Source organism: Coccinella septempunctata, chromosome 1 (assembly GCF_907165205.1).
Source record: "Coccinella septempunctata chromosome 1, icCocSept1.1, whole genome shotgun sequence".
NCBI lineage: Eukaryota > Metazoa > Arthropoda > Insecta > Coleoptera > Coccinellidae > Coccinella > Coccinella septempunctata.
In genome coordinates, this window is record NC_058189.1 from 6160287 (window position 1) to 6175732 (window position 15446).

Here is a 15446-nt window from a genome sequence, read left to right on the forward strand (position 1 = left end):
AACATAAAGATGTGTTTTTTCTTATGGAAACAGTAGTTTAAAGTGACTTAGAAAGAATCGCCATTTTTTTATTGGTTCAGAAATATATCATACAAGTATTTCTTCCTGAAAAACACTCGAGCAGTGCCCCATATATTCCAGCGCCAGCCCCAGCTGTGATTTTTGAACCATTTAATGGTATATACATAGTAGTGTATTCCTTTTCCCATTCATCTCTTTATGAAGCATCGTGTTAAAGTACTTCTCAATGCTATCACTAGGTAGGTTCGCTGATGAGATGTAGTTGATTAGAGGACCAGCCTTCAAGTTTCAAGAACGCGTTTATCCCAAAGTGAAATCGATGATGTTAGGTTACTATAAAACGTTTTTATGAGCGCTTCACGATCCATGTAATCCAGATCATCTGATTTGTATTATACTCGTTAATTAATTTTACTTCCAGCAATTACTCATGGATTCTCCTCGGATAATATAATAACCCTTCATCAATTATTGTTGAATATTCATTCAAAAATGTGTTACAATTTATGTAGAATAATAACATGTACAATATAAATGAATTTTCAATTCTTCGCGGAATATTCTAATAACTTTCGGATTTGTCCAATTCATCGGATCGTTGCGTTCAGTCTGCGCCGTTTATTTAAAGAATTGTCTCGATAGAATGGAGCCAAGTCCGTAACCCACGGTCCTCCCACAATCGAATTCTCTAAAAAGATAACATAAATCCTTCGCGAAGGAAAGGAATGTATTATTTATCGATCGGAGATTTATCGACTTCTCACTGAATATTTGAAAATGTTGTTGAAATATAGTACGAAAAGGTATTCTTTTTGGGCTTCCCTGTGCCAACGACTGAAGCATAAGGGATAAGTTGTAGTAATAGAAATGTTCGTGGGAAATGTTTCTGCGTTAGAGGTTATGCACTATTGGTTAGCAATTTTTCCGAATCGATATTGCCTAACAATTTGGCTGCAAGATTAATACGTTCATCTGTTACTTGATCGAAATCAAAAACACAAATTGTAGGTTGATTTTTGACGAATTGTTCGTTAAAATCCTGCCGCAAATTCAGTTCAAAGCCGATTGGAAGTAAAAAGTAGCTATCTGCGTACATTTTTCCTCTACCACCGCAGGCGTTAACTTTCTTCATTAAAACGATATTTTCTTAAACTGGACGCATTTCAACATCCCCCAATCAGCATCAGACTCCAGACTGGAATAGTTGCAGAACATTGCTATGGGAGGGAAGAAATGTACGCAGATATCAGATATCTACTTTTGAGTAGCCATGTATGAGAAAGTTTAGTTTTTTTTTTTGATATTGTGGTTATCAGAAGAAAGACAAAGGTTAAAAAAAAATAGAATTAATAATTTCTCAAACAATGACTTGAAGTTGAATTTCATTAATGTTTTTTTATCGCAGTATTTACATTCTAACTATTGGCTATTCCATAAAAAAGATCGACATAACATCAGTCCTGCCTTAGAACTCCTACTAAAATCAGTTATTTCAAATACATACTCGCTCCCTTTAACTTTTTTGTGTCGCTCTGTAGTTTCATAATTCATAACGAATTTTTGAAAAAACCTAATTTCATATATGCACGTGTTTCAGAACGACTTTGCTGAATCCTACTTTCTTATCTCAAATGGATAACCCATTTTTTATTTGATTTTCTCATCCAAATGAAAATTCAAAATATTTTTCATGTGACATACGCCATATATAGATTTCACGTACATGGTGACAATTTTGAAACTTGCCAGTCCAATTATGTCACGACAAGGATGATTTCAGAGAAAATGCCGGAACAGGTCAATTTCAATTCGTAGAGGGACATATTTTGGGTAGAATTGTAAGCCGAAATTTCCTCAACCCTAGGTGTAGGGGTTGTTACCCCTAAATTCTCAATAGGGAATAGGGGGTGAGATTTACCTCAATTGAAAGATCACTTGTCCCTCTACAGAATACTATGATTTGCAAAGTTTTATTGAGTCCTTGAAGTAGTTACAGGGGCTGATAATTTGAAAACTTGCCAGGACAATTATGTCTCGACAAGGATGTTTTCTTAAAAAATGCCGGAACAGGTCAATTTTTATTCGTAGGGCGACATGTTTCTAGCAGAATTGTAAGACAAAATCTCCTCAATCTTAGGTGTATGCGTTGTCATGACAATAGTATTATGTAGAGGGACATTGTCTTCCAATTGAAGTTTAGCTCACCCTCTATTCCTCTATTCTATTAAAGGGTGATAGCCTTTACACCTATAGGTTTGAGGAGATTTCGGCTTACAATTTTGCTCAAAATATGGGGGGTTCAGAGCTGAAGTGAACCAAGTCCATGCAGCCTAGTTTTGAAATGAATGGCTTAGAAGTTGTTTATCACCAATTGATTCAAAAGTGACTTCTTAAGATTTTAAAAGGTTGGAATGTAAGCATATGCTTACTTAAGAATAATAATAAATAAAGAAGTCACTTTTGAATTAATTGGTGATAAACAACTTTTAAGCCATTCATCTCAAAACTAGGCTGCACGGACTTGGTTCACTTCAGCTCTGAACCCCCTCATATGTCCCTCTCTCTTTGAAAATTGACCTGTTCCGGCTTTGAAAACATCCTTGTTGAGACATAATCATTGGCCTGGCAAGTTTTCAAATTGTCACCTCTACAAAAAAAAGTGCGAACAGATTAATAATTTTCAAGGGATAATTGCGACTGTGTGCCCTCTTGTGACCAAAGAGACCAAACCGTGACCTATAGATCCTTTCATACTCCGGGCATGGATAGTCACCAACCAGATCTGGCCGCCGCTGTATCCTTCTCGAGTCTCCATTATAACTGTGTACCAAAGACCTCCACTGTGACCTGTCTAACGCTAGTTGTTCCCAGTTGTGATTTTAGGGATTGATGCAGTGTATCCTTAAACCGCTCATACTGGCCTCCTGGTTTCCGAGCTCTCTCTGTGAATTCGCCATTCGCTATTTTGGGGAGTCTGTGTCCTCAGAATGTGGCCGCTCCATCTGAGTCGGGCCCTCGTTACTTGAGTCTCAATTGTTTTACAACTCGCGCGTTGCAAGACTTCTGCATTCGAAACTTTGTGGAACCATTTGATGTGCCTTATTTGTCTTGGATGACGTTGTTGCGTTTGTTCAATCTGTTTAATATGTCAGCTGTAGGGCGTCCAGCTTTCGCTTCCGTAAAGAAGCGTATGGAGGACCACTGCTTTGTAAACAGCTGTCTTGGTCTTCAGATTGAGGTCGTGATTTTGAAACACTCTTTCCTTTAGTTTCCAGAATGCCCGAATTGATACGGTTGTGTATTTCCGTGTCTAGGTTAGCCCTAGTATTTATGAAGCTTCCCAAGTATTTGAACTGCTCGACCTGTTCTAGGGTTTCATTCTCTAGGCTGATATGTGTTTGAAGGCTTTCTGGGGGATTTACCAGGATTTTGGTTTTGTCGATATTGAATCTAAGGCCTAAAGCTTTGTATATGTGTTTATAGCTATCCAACACCTCCTGTAACTACTTGAAGGAATCGATAAAAATTTGCAAACCATAATATTCATGTAGAGGGACAAGTGATCTTTCAATTGAGGTTAATCTCATCCCCTATTTCATTAAGAATTTAGGAGGAGATAGCCCATACACCTAGAGTTGAGGAGATTTCGGCTCACAATTCTGTTCAAAATATGTCCCCAGACGAATAAAAATTAATCTGTTCTGGCATTTTCTCTGAAAACATCCTTGTCGCGACATAATTGGCATAAATTGTCACCCTGTATAAAAATAAATCAGAATTGAATTCATAAACTGTAGAATAAATACAAGAACCCCATAGTGTATTATAAAGCAGTTTAATCAATTGGATACCAAACCATGGCATTCAGTAGCACCGAAATGATTAATTCTTTATTAAACATAGGTACTGTACTGTTTTCTGTTGCACTGCCTTGTAAATGAATTGCTTTTCTTTTATCATACAGTTATTCCATTCCTTGAAAATTTTTCCTCTCATTCCAGGGCGACTACATAAAGCATCCCGTCCTGTACGAGCTCTCGCACAAGTATGGCGTCCAGACCGAAAACCTCTCCGACTGCCAGCTGCCGTACAAGTTGGAGGAACTCAAGGAGATCATACGTCGCGAGATTAGGAAAGAGCTCAAAATCAAAGAGGGCGCCGAGAAGCTCAGGGGGGTTGCGACCGATAGAAAATCGCTCAACCACGTTGCCACCATCGTTAAGAACGCGAACTGCAAGTTGACCGAGCTGAAGAACGAACTAAGCGAGCTGGAATCGCAAATTATACTCTCACAAGGGAACAGTACTCCGACGACACCTTGTATCAATGGCGGTGAGTTGAATTTTCTCGATGTATGCATGATTTTTAAACAAAGAGTATTTTTTTATTGGGGTGGTCGAGCTTGGTAAGTCTCCAAGGGCTGGCGCTCCTAGCTAACGAGTCTTAGACAAATATTTAAACAGTAGATTCTTGTCAAAAGTCAAAAGAAGCACTTTTTTCCTATACCATTTTTTCCGTTTCGGCCCTGATAAAAAGATATGACCATTTTAATTTTTCATAATGAGCTGTGCCACCCCTGGAAAAACAAAATTACCTTCAGACTAACTAGATGAATCTGTGACACTACACATCTGTAGAATTTTGAAAAGAGTTGCATTCGGTCAAAGTATCCAATTTTCCGAATTTCACAGGTATTTTTTATTTTTGAACATCAAATTACTCGAAAACAGCGCATTATACGAGAAAATATGAAGAATGCTTTTATTTCACAAAACGTTCGAATATTCATTCATTCATTCATTCATTCATTCATTGCTGTATCCCGTTACCGGGAATAAATCTACAAAAAGAAGAAGGAAAAAAAAAATCGAACAGACTTGTAACTTCTTAGTGCTAGTTGCGTCCAACTAAGTTGCAAGAGTTGGGTTCTTTAAATTTTTTGTATTTTTATGGTACTTAAAAATAAGAAAACTGGAAGACTATATCTTGTGTTATCGAATAAATGAAAAACTATATTCCCAAATTCATTTCATTCGATAAAACCGTTTGTGAAAACGAAAAATAATAATTTAATATTTTTTTTATGGTTTTTCAACACCCTGTATCTTTCAATCCGAGCCGAATCGGAAAAAAATGGTAGGAGAAAAAATTATTTCTTTGGACCTCAAGAATCTACTGTGAAAATATTTTTTGCGAGTTAAAGACTCACCCTGTATAGCCGATATATCGTTTTCCGTATAGCCTCCATTACCGCTGTAACAACCTACCTTCGACCAGCCACCTCCTTTACATACTTGTGTCTCTGCAATTGTTCTGTATATTCGAGAAAATATGTTTTTGTTTTAAGTTTTCTCTTTTATATTGTATGAACGTTTTTTCATTACTTCGAATGAACTCAATTCTTATTTTATGAATTGATGAGCATCTCACCCTAGTTTGAATCTTGAAAATATAGAATAGGAATTATTCTTACTAAGTAAAAGAATTCGTTCAAAAATTCGTTTCTAAAAAAATTTTAAAGATTCGACAAGAAAAAACAATTGATCATAATCTTCTTTTTATTCTGATCTCCATTATGAAAGGTCCTTGATAAATATATTGAAAAAAGAATTTACTTTACAGAAGTACTTTCACCATAATATTTTTTCCATAACAATGATTTTACTTGCACGTCTCTAATTTTTCTCTCAAAATGAAAGGTTATATTAAATTTTCCAGATCTTTCATTATCATATCAGCTGAGGAGTAATTTCCTCTTTCCATTTAGAAACTCTTTTCGTCTTAACAAGGATGGTCATAGACTGAATTTCTGGGGGGGGGGGTTAATAATATCGAATGAACAATTTAAATTTCGTATTAAAACTTCAAGTAACACCCTGTAGGTATTTCGAATACGAAGCATTTGCATTCACATATTTATAGGACTTTTTTTTTAATTGTACAAGGAATTTCTCCCTTTCATTTCATTATTATATTTTTTTTAGTTTTTTCATCAATAAAATTTCTCTTTCTTGCTCGTTTCGGAGATCGGACTATTAACTTGATGGTAGAAGTATTTTCTCAATAATGTAATGACTAAATCGATTTAAATTAGATACTTTCACACCGCAGATTTTTATCGTCGGTATTTTACCTGAAAACAACCGGATGAAAAATTATTCATAGGCTCGAGGTAATTGCAATTGGCGAATCAAAAAACCTTAACGCTGCCTAGCGGATAATGAATTTACCTCGTATTTAAGTAATATCGAAGTGGAAGAAAAACTGAAAGGTAAAACCCGAAGGTATGAAAGCTGCCATGCCCACCATATCCCAACGATTAATGTTCCGGACGGCGTTAAAAAAAAGTATCATCCGGTTGTTTTCCGGTGTGCGAAAGTAAACCGAAACGCTTGTGAAAGATCCCATTATACAGGGAGTCCCGGAAAATGTGGGAAATCTCTCGGATTCAGATAGAACATAAAAAATGAAGATGACAAATTCCCATAATTTTTTTTCCTAGCGGCACTCCCTACGAAGATACGACCCCCTAAATGACGCCACTGGAAATCCATTTTAGTGGAATAAGTTTCAAACTACTCGATATAATTTGATGAAAATTTGATATGATTAATAGTTGTAAGGACCTCTTATATCACCGCACTCAAATTTCAATAAGCTTGTTCAGTTTACCAGGGGCGGACTGGGTTGTACATTTTAAAGCTTACATTTTCAACACCCTGTATGATAAGGTGCTAAAAAAAACAAATTCGGATACCTTGAACATTAAGCTAAAGAAAAGGTACTCTTGTTCAGTGTCGATAAAATGAACCGTTTTCGAAAAAAAAATAATGAAAGAAGTAAGTAATTTTTTAATTTCTATTAAAAATAACATGAAGTCTAGTTTTTTGCCTGCAAAAAAGTGTGATACGAAAGTTATTGAAGGAACAAAAAATTCTTATGTTGTGTTATACAACAATAACAAAAAAAAAATGAATTTCCAGTGGCGTCATTTAGAAGGACGTATCTTCGTAGGGAGGGCTGCTAGTAAAAAAAATTATGGGAACTTGTCATCTTATTTTTTTATGTTCTATCTGAATCCGAGAGATTTCCCACATTTTCCGGGACACCCTGTATAAATTTATATCGGGACATCGGGTAAAATCCCGATAGTGTGAACGGAGTAATAAATGTATACATCGATAATCTTACAAAATACGAAAAATCTCAGTGAAGTCCTGATGAGTTATCATTAACTCGAATATAGGAAAAAATATATGACGAAACGGGCAGAAGCAAGCACTCAATCAAGACTTTTCGGTGTAAAGTAATGCTTTCCAATCAAAGTGAAATAATATCGACGAAAATGTTTGCCGGTTATCATCTGACCAAGGCCAAGGTGCAATCGGAGCGAAGGTGAATATTAGAATCCAAAGAACGTGTATCCAAACAAGTTCATCGACTTAAGTCCACCGGAATTTAAGCCTTGAGCGAAATTTGCTGGTTCGAATGACCAAATTAATATGGGACATTCTCTCAACATCGCAAAATTCATATTTCGTGGGCGTTGAATGAGTTCAAGCTCAAGATCTATAAGGGAAACGATCAGGAGGATTGATATTTTTAATCACCAACTACTTTTGCTACCGAAAAATTTATACTGTATGATTCTGTGAAAGGAATTTTGTGCATTCTTTTCTAGGAACCAGAGAGATTTTGCCCAAATGTCAAATTCTTTCGAATTTCTATCCGAAAAACAATTTTTAGTGAAATTGGAGTATAGAGCATCCCAAATTCCTTGATTTTGGAAATATCTCTGATGTCGTACCTTACTCTCTGTTCTAAATCAGCCCTATTTATGACTGGAGTCTTGAGAATTTTATTTTTAACATATCCCCATACGAAAAAATCTAAAGGATTGAGGTCTGGTGATCTTGCTGGCCAGGCAATAGGACTATGCTTTCCCATCCACTGATTCACGAATAAATTATCCAATTTGAAAAGTGTTTAATTTTTGTCCATATCGTTTTGATATGAAAGTTGTCTCCTCTCACTTTTGTCAAAATAACGGATTTGCTCACATTCGTGTTTGGTGAACTACAAAATTTCATTTTTCATGATCTTTTTTTACCCTTTCCGATCTGACACCAAGGCTTAGGGTGCTACCTTGGCACGGTTTGATTATTTGACTTGAATTGAATTGTGAAATTTGCAGCTTCTTGTTATCTAAGAAAATCGTGTTTCTTTTCAGACTACTTGCAACAATCTCTCATGGACACTCGTAACAATGACAAGCTCAACAATTCTGGACATCACAGTCGAATCGAGAACCTGGAAAGGCAGCTAAACATAGAACTGAAAGTGAAACAGGGAGCAGAGAACATGATACAGAGCATCACTGGTAAAGATAAGAAATTGTTGTACGAAGCGCAGCAGATGTTACAGGATTCGAAAACTAAGATAGAATTTTTGAAAATGAAGATAACGAAGGTGAGTTGTTTGAACCGAAAAGCTTATCTAGATACTAAGGGTAAGTTCAAGATCTTCATAAATGATTGTAACATCGCAGACGGTGATGAATTACCCTACGCTGCTCACAAGTTGCAAAGATTGACATCTAAAACAGAAAATCTGGTATTCTTCAGGATTCAGTCAATTTTTTTTCCAGATGAAACACGATGAAGACTCCAAGCACAGAGGTTCAATGTATGACTTGACAGCAAATGGTGACTCGACGCCTAGAAGGGAACTAGAACCATGTGTCGACGATAGGATTGAGGACTTGAAACACAGGTTAAGGGTAGAAGCCGCAGTTGTGGAAGGAGCCAAAAATGTGATCAGATTACTACAGAATGGTAACAAAGATAAAAGTGATAAAAAAGCTCTGAATGAGGTGAGTCACTTGAAAGTTTTTATGATTTATGACTCTCACATTAATTCAAAATTTTGCCATTGAATAAGAACAATCAATTTGAATTATCACAAAAATATCGATGAATTATAAAACTTGTTTGTGCTAGATGCATCACTGATAAAAAAAGGTAAGCAAGAATTTTGTAATACTTGAACACATTTTCTATTATAATATTTTCTTTTATATACTGACTGACAAAGAAACTGCAACACCCAGAAGGAGCTCTTTAAATTTAATTTAAAACATAGATAGTATAGAAAGGAGTAAATGATTAAAATTTGGAAAAAATCGTGAAGGTTTTTTCATAAAAACATTTTTTGTTACTTAAATATTGTAGTCGTTTTTTGCAAATTTTTTAAATTTTACTAACAAACCTGCTGTTCGAGGAGATCAATGTCGATGTTTAATTGTTGTTACAATGCCTAGAGTACGTGTATGCAGAATTCATCGCCAGCAAAGTGAATTTGAAAGAGGTCGAATTATTGGTCTACGGGAGGCGGTTGTCATTTCGGGAAATCGCTAACCTTACGAACAGAAATCCAACTACTGTTATGAGATTTTTTGTCAAGCGTGGTTTGATAATGCCCAAAATCGAAGAAGAGTAGGCACCAGACGTCGAAGGGGCACAAATGAAGTTCAAGATCGGCGTCTAAGACTTATGGCCATTAGAGACCGATTTGCGACAACTCGACCTTTGGCTGATGAGTAATTAGGAGAACAAGGCCATCCTGTAACTGTCCGAACGGTTTACCGCCGTATAGGTCTTTTGGACTGCAGCATTATCGACCCCATCTTGTGTTACCTCTTACGGTTGAGGAAAGACGGCAACGATAAGAGTGGTGCAGAGAACGACAACATTGGAATATGGCATGGCATCAGGTCTCACATCTCGATTTTTCTTGGGTGCACATGATGGCCGAAGAAGGGTAAGACGACGTCGAGGAGAAAGACGTGAACCTCATTTTGATGTTGAGCGTCATGTATACCGGACAGTAGGCGTTATGGTATGGAGTGCTATTGCACATGGAAGTAAGTCACCTTTAGTCTTTATTCGAGGTAACATGACAGTGCTGCGTTACCTTCAAGAAATAGTGAAGCCATATGTTCTCCCTTAACCGGCTTGAGAATCTAATATTTCAGCAAGATAATGCTCGACCTCATGTTGCCAGCATTAGTTTAAACTTTTTTGAAGCGACCCAGGTGAATCTCTTGCCATGGCCGCCCAGATCCCCAGATCTTTTCCCCATCGAACGTGTTTGGGACATCATGGGTAGAAGGCTTGGAAATTTACCCCAGTCCCCACGCCTTGGCGGCTCTGAGACATGAAGTACAGGTAGCTTAGGATAGTATCCCTCAAGAAGAAGTAGACCATCTTCTTGCATCAATGCCAAGACGTGTTAAGGGGTGTATAGATAACCGCGTTGGACATACAAATTATTAACAAATCTAATAAAAAAAATTGTAAAAACTTCGTTTTTTTTCTCCAAATTTTAATCATTCACTCCTTGGTATACTATGTATGTTTTACCAAAAAAATTTGAAATTTGAATAGTTCCTTCTGGGTGTTGCAGTTTCTTTGTCAGTAAGTATATTATTCTTATTAATCATAATGAAATAATTTATGATAATGATTTCCATTGGGATGATTTCAGTTGTTTAAATATCTTCATATAGTCTGAGCAATATTCACATGTTCGAATCGGAGCTATGTACAGAATGGGCAAAATTCGTTGTCTACTGAGGGGGATCTCGAGAACTATAAGAGCTAGAGGAAAACGGATAACACATTTCCTAGCTCTTTTTCAGAGAAACAAAGAATGGTGAAAACCGTAGCCTCCTACAATTCTTCGTTTTTGAATTATCAGCAAAAAATGAGATTTTAACTATTTTGAAAAGTTCTCATACACTTTTTTGTCTTTGAAGTTACAGATCTGAAACTTGAACCTTCTTAGGCACTTTCATACGTAGAATCTATTGACAAAAAAGTTATGAGAACTTTTCGAAATCGTCAAAATCTAATTTTCTGTTAATAACTGAAAAACGGAGAATCGTAGGAGGCTTCGGTTTTCACCATTCTTTATTTCTCTGTAAAAGAGCTAGGAAATGTGTCATCCGTTTTCCTCTAGCTCTTATAGTTCTCGAGATCTCCTCAGTAGACAACGAATTTTGCCCACCCTGTACTTCCAAATTATGGTCACACAAACAAAAAACTCTTACGTCATTTACACATTGTTTTATTTTCAGTAACGATCTTTCAGAATTTTTTTTTCTCATGTCCGAATTTCGACGTTCCGGTGATTGAATTTTCCGCTCAAAACTGAAAGAAAACATCTGTCGGTGGAGTTCACCGCCCACCGTATGTCCCTGAAACGCCACCTCGTGATTGAGAAATCCGCCGTCGGTCACGTTGTCTTTCATTGTTTTCCACGATCCAAAAATTGCCGGGTTAACTTACAGCGGCGCACGATTCCGCTGAATATATTATTCTCGCTATTGGACGGGCGCTCGAGTCAAAGTTTTAGTTCGGACGCTAGGCGTATCGGGCGTCGGATATCAACCGAGATAAATTTTTCCGGAATTCTCTGAGAAGAAATATCTACGTGATTATTTATTACTCGGTAGAAGTCAGAATTTTGATCGGAGTGAATATTATCAAGTAATTATGGTTGAATTCGATACTAAATTGATTTGTTTTGAATTGTGATAAATACAGTGGTTTCTTGGAATATTCACAGGTGTAGCACGGAATGTTACACTTTATATGATCGTTGTACCAGTGTCTCCAAAAATAGACTGCATGTGTCCGCTGAACCACATTTATCTACGATATAAACAACTGGGACACACCGGAATTGTTAGCACGTGCGCGATACGAAATAAAGATATGTAATTGTGTTTCCAGAATCATAATACTGTTTCTGATAGGTCGAGTCGCCGTGTGAGATACTTATCGGAGTTCAGGACAGTTAAGATCACTTAACGTCAACGTAAAAGTGAATTTTCATCATCGCAATTACCGTTCTAATGTTGGGCATTATGTCATTTGGTTGTGTGACACTTCCTACATTTCATGCCAGATCATTGCCCGTCCTGAAATGTTCTTAGCTCAGTGATTTCGACGGTCAATTCCCCGTCCACATGTACGGCCGCTCCGAGCCCCCGGGACAATGGTCCGTTTATGCGGAGTTCACCATATCGCATCCTGGAGTGGGCGATCCGGAAAATATCCCTCAAACCCGCACCGAACAGAACGACAACAGCGTTCGCATGACTTACTCTTGGAATTCCCAGGGTAATACCACGAGCACTTCTTGGGTTCCGACCGGTAATATACCTTCGGAAACGGCCAGTAATCCCTCAACTTACACGGAAAATCGGCCAGTTTTCGATGCGTCCAGTGGTTATGGTTTTCAAAAGGGAAACCTTCTGTTTACCTCGACTCCCCCGCCTAGAAGACCGTCTAATCTGCCGAGCGCTGGGAGCAGGCTGAACGCGCAAGAATCCTCGGGTTACGGTAGTAACTTGTCTCCTAATTCCATATCCAGCACGGCCAGCATGCAACACCAAGAAGGGCGGAAATGCAGAAGTACCTGTAACATTACCCTTTGCGCCAGCCAATACCCAGCCGAAAGTTGCCATCACCATTGCGGGAGGACGCAGAGTCTCAGGTGCCAAACCCCAAGTTCCAGGAGCGACTATAAGAACACGTATTATGGTTGCGGAGACCCTTGGTGTCATCATATCAAGGCGGGCGACGATTATTCGATGGGTGGTCGGTGTTCCCCTGTACTGGAAGCGTGCGAGGACAGTTCCAGCCTTCACGGGAGATCCAGTAAAGCCACCAGATCCTTATCGCGAGAATTGGATAGTAGAAAAGACGTGAGTGTTCAGACGTTCCAGATGGTCGACAAATGCACTTCGCCCATTTCGAGGGTGGACGATGCATCATTCGGTTTTGATGGAAAAAATTCCCCGAAGAAGAGTAGAAAGATCAGAAGGAGGTCTCTTTCGTCTTATCATCGTAAGGCCGAGCCTATCCAGGGATCCAATACGCCCTCTTCATTCACACCAGACAGTTTGGAAAGTGGGTGCAATCGAGTAAGTGGTCCAGATTTTTTCTTTATTTAATCTTCAGAACACTTCGATTACATGAAATCAGAATCAACACAATTTATCTTTCTTGTACCCTTCGGACCGTCAATGTTATGATGATTTCACTTTACACAATATCATTCACCAACCGCGCCAAGTTTTTATTAGCGAATGTGGCTCCGCCACAATTTGTAAATGGTCGTTTATGACTTTTGCACCTACTTTCTCATTTGTAATGGGTACCTAATTTTTATGTGGTCTTCTAATTTTAAATATTTTTCATCTGACATACTTTATACCTGAGTTTGACGCATGGAAAGATGTTGAAAGAAGCCGAATTTGAATTAATTAACATTATAACAATACAGGGTGAGTCTTTGACTCGTACAAATATTTTCACAGTAGATTCTTGAGGTCAAAAGAAACATTTTTTTCCCATACCATACCTATACTGATAAAAAGATATAGCATTTTAAATTTTCATAATGAGCTATGCGCCCCTGAAAAAACAAAAATTACCTTCAGAATAATTATCTAAATCTGTGTCAATAAACATCTGTGAATCTTATAAACAGAGTTGTATTCAGTCAAAGTACCCAATTTTCCGAATATCAAAGATATTTTTTATTTTTGAACATCAAATTACTCGAAAACTGCGCATTATACGAGAAAATATAAAGAATACTTCTATTTTACAAAACGTTCAAATATTTATTAGATAGCGTCCAACTTAGTTTCAAGAGGTAGGTAATTTAAATTTTTGGTATTTTTATGGTACGTAATGGTCATAATGAGAAAACTGAAAGACGTGGGTGATATCTTGTGCCCGAAAAAGATTAATCAAATAAGTGAAAAACTATAATGCGAAATTCGTTTCATTGGATAAAACTGTTTGAGAGATAGAACTAAAAATAACATTTTTTTATGGTTTTTCAATAGCCTGTATCTTTCAAACCGAGCCGATTCTGAAAAAATGGTAAAGGAAAAAAATGTTTCTATTGACCTCAAGAATCTACTGTTGAAATATTTATACGAGTCAAAGGCTCGTACAATGTATAACTTAGTGTACCTTGGCCCAATTGCAGAAACATCCATGAGATTTAATGCCCCATTAAAATTATTCAAAACTGTAATTTTAGCCAGCAATTCAAGCAACTGGGCAATTTGTGGATACTCAAGTCCAAGTGGGTATTCCTATTTATACTCCATTGACTTTTCTTTTAGTCTCGGTTGGCCATGGAAATTTGACACATTTCACTCTGTATAGTACTAAAATTTGGGGTTATGACGCTTGTCAAAACATTTTTGGGTTTTATCAGCGCTACCTTAGTTTAATAAAACATGAGCGCTACGTTGTCCGTTCTACGTAAATGTCTCTGCTATTACGTATTTCATCACAATATCGAATCACTTCGGAAAATAAGAAGTCGAAAATATGTGACGAACATAATTGACGTTTAACAAACTGATTGAAAGACATACCAAATCAAGTTTTTTGTATGGAAAATAGAAGAGATCAATTTTTAAATATCTTTATTTTTGCTATAGAAGAAAATTGAATTAATGACAAATAATATTATGCAGTAGCTATAGGATATTAATGTTGGATATCTACTTTGGCTAAAGGTTGAATACGTTACATCAGTTGTAGATTTCAAATAAATCGTAATTATGGCTGTTTATTTTTAATAGTTTGATATAATAAAAATTTTATATTTATCGATCCCTTAAGACATTTACAATGTATAGGACAAGTCAAATGGAAAATAGAAAAATTAATTTTCTGGAACTTATTCTACGATGACATTCATCGAAAACCTGTAGTTTTCGCATTCGTTCACCCTAAAATGAAATTCTCAAATGCCACCTTTTTTGGGTCTCCCAATAGAAGGAAATTCTTTGTCATCCTCTTCATTCACAATCTTTTTGATTGTGGGAATATTCAGCTGAAATATAAGTCGTTTAGATTCAGATTAAACGTTATATAAATTCACTTACATTGAATATGTTCGCTACCGTCTGACGTGTTGTAGATTTTAGAATATCAGGGTTTCCTACTATTTGAATGAGCGGACCTTAATTCTAAGTCCCGAACCCTGTCTTCTCTCTTTTTTGTAATATTGATTAATTAGTGGCAATGGCGTTATGACATTAACGACTTTTCATGAGTGCCAACCTTACTCCGTTCTAGTTACAAAAACTATTTGATTATTTGATGGCCAACCGAGTGCTAAAATAAAAGTGAATAGAGTATAGATGTCCCCAATAAAAAAATTAAATAAATATCTCAGGAGAATGATCCTGCATTAAAATCCTATTTATATTCTTCTTGCATCGTGCAATGAAGTTAAGAGTTTAAGAATTTAATAAACACTGAAAGATCACAAAAGTGCCAGGCACTTGTGCGTGGTGAATATACATTTTTAAATATTTACGTGTG

The 15446-nt window shown here is 36.9% G+C and overlaps 1 protein-coding gene across 3 annotated transcripts in view; it reads left to right on the plus strand.

The window, feature by feature from the left end:
• Window positions 1–15446, plus strand: part of LOC123312846 (serine/threonine-protein kinase N) — a 63228-nt gene that overhangs the window by 25437 nt on the left and 22345 nt on the right. For all 3 annotated transcript variants that reach the window (XM_044897383.1, XM_044897374.1, XM_044897392.1), the window contains exons 2-4: window positions 4023–4353; window positions 8252–8490; window positions 8669–8893. In XM_044897383.1, the coding sequence (XP_044753318.1) occupies window positions 4023–4353; window positions 8252–8490; window positions 8669–8893 (795 nt within the window). The remainder of the gene's footprint in view (window positions 1–4022; window positions 4354–8251; window positions 8491–8668; window positions 8894–15446) is intronic.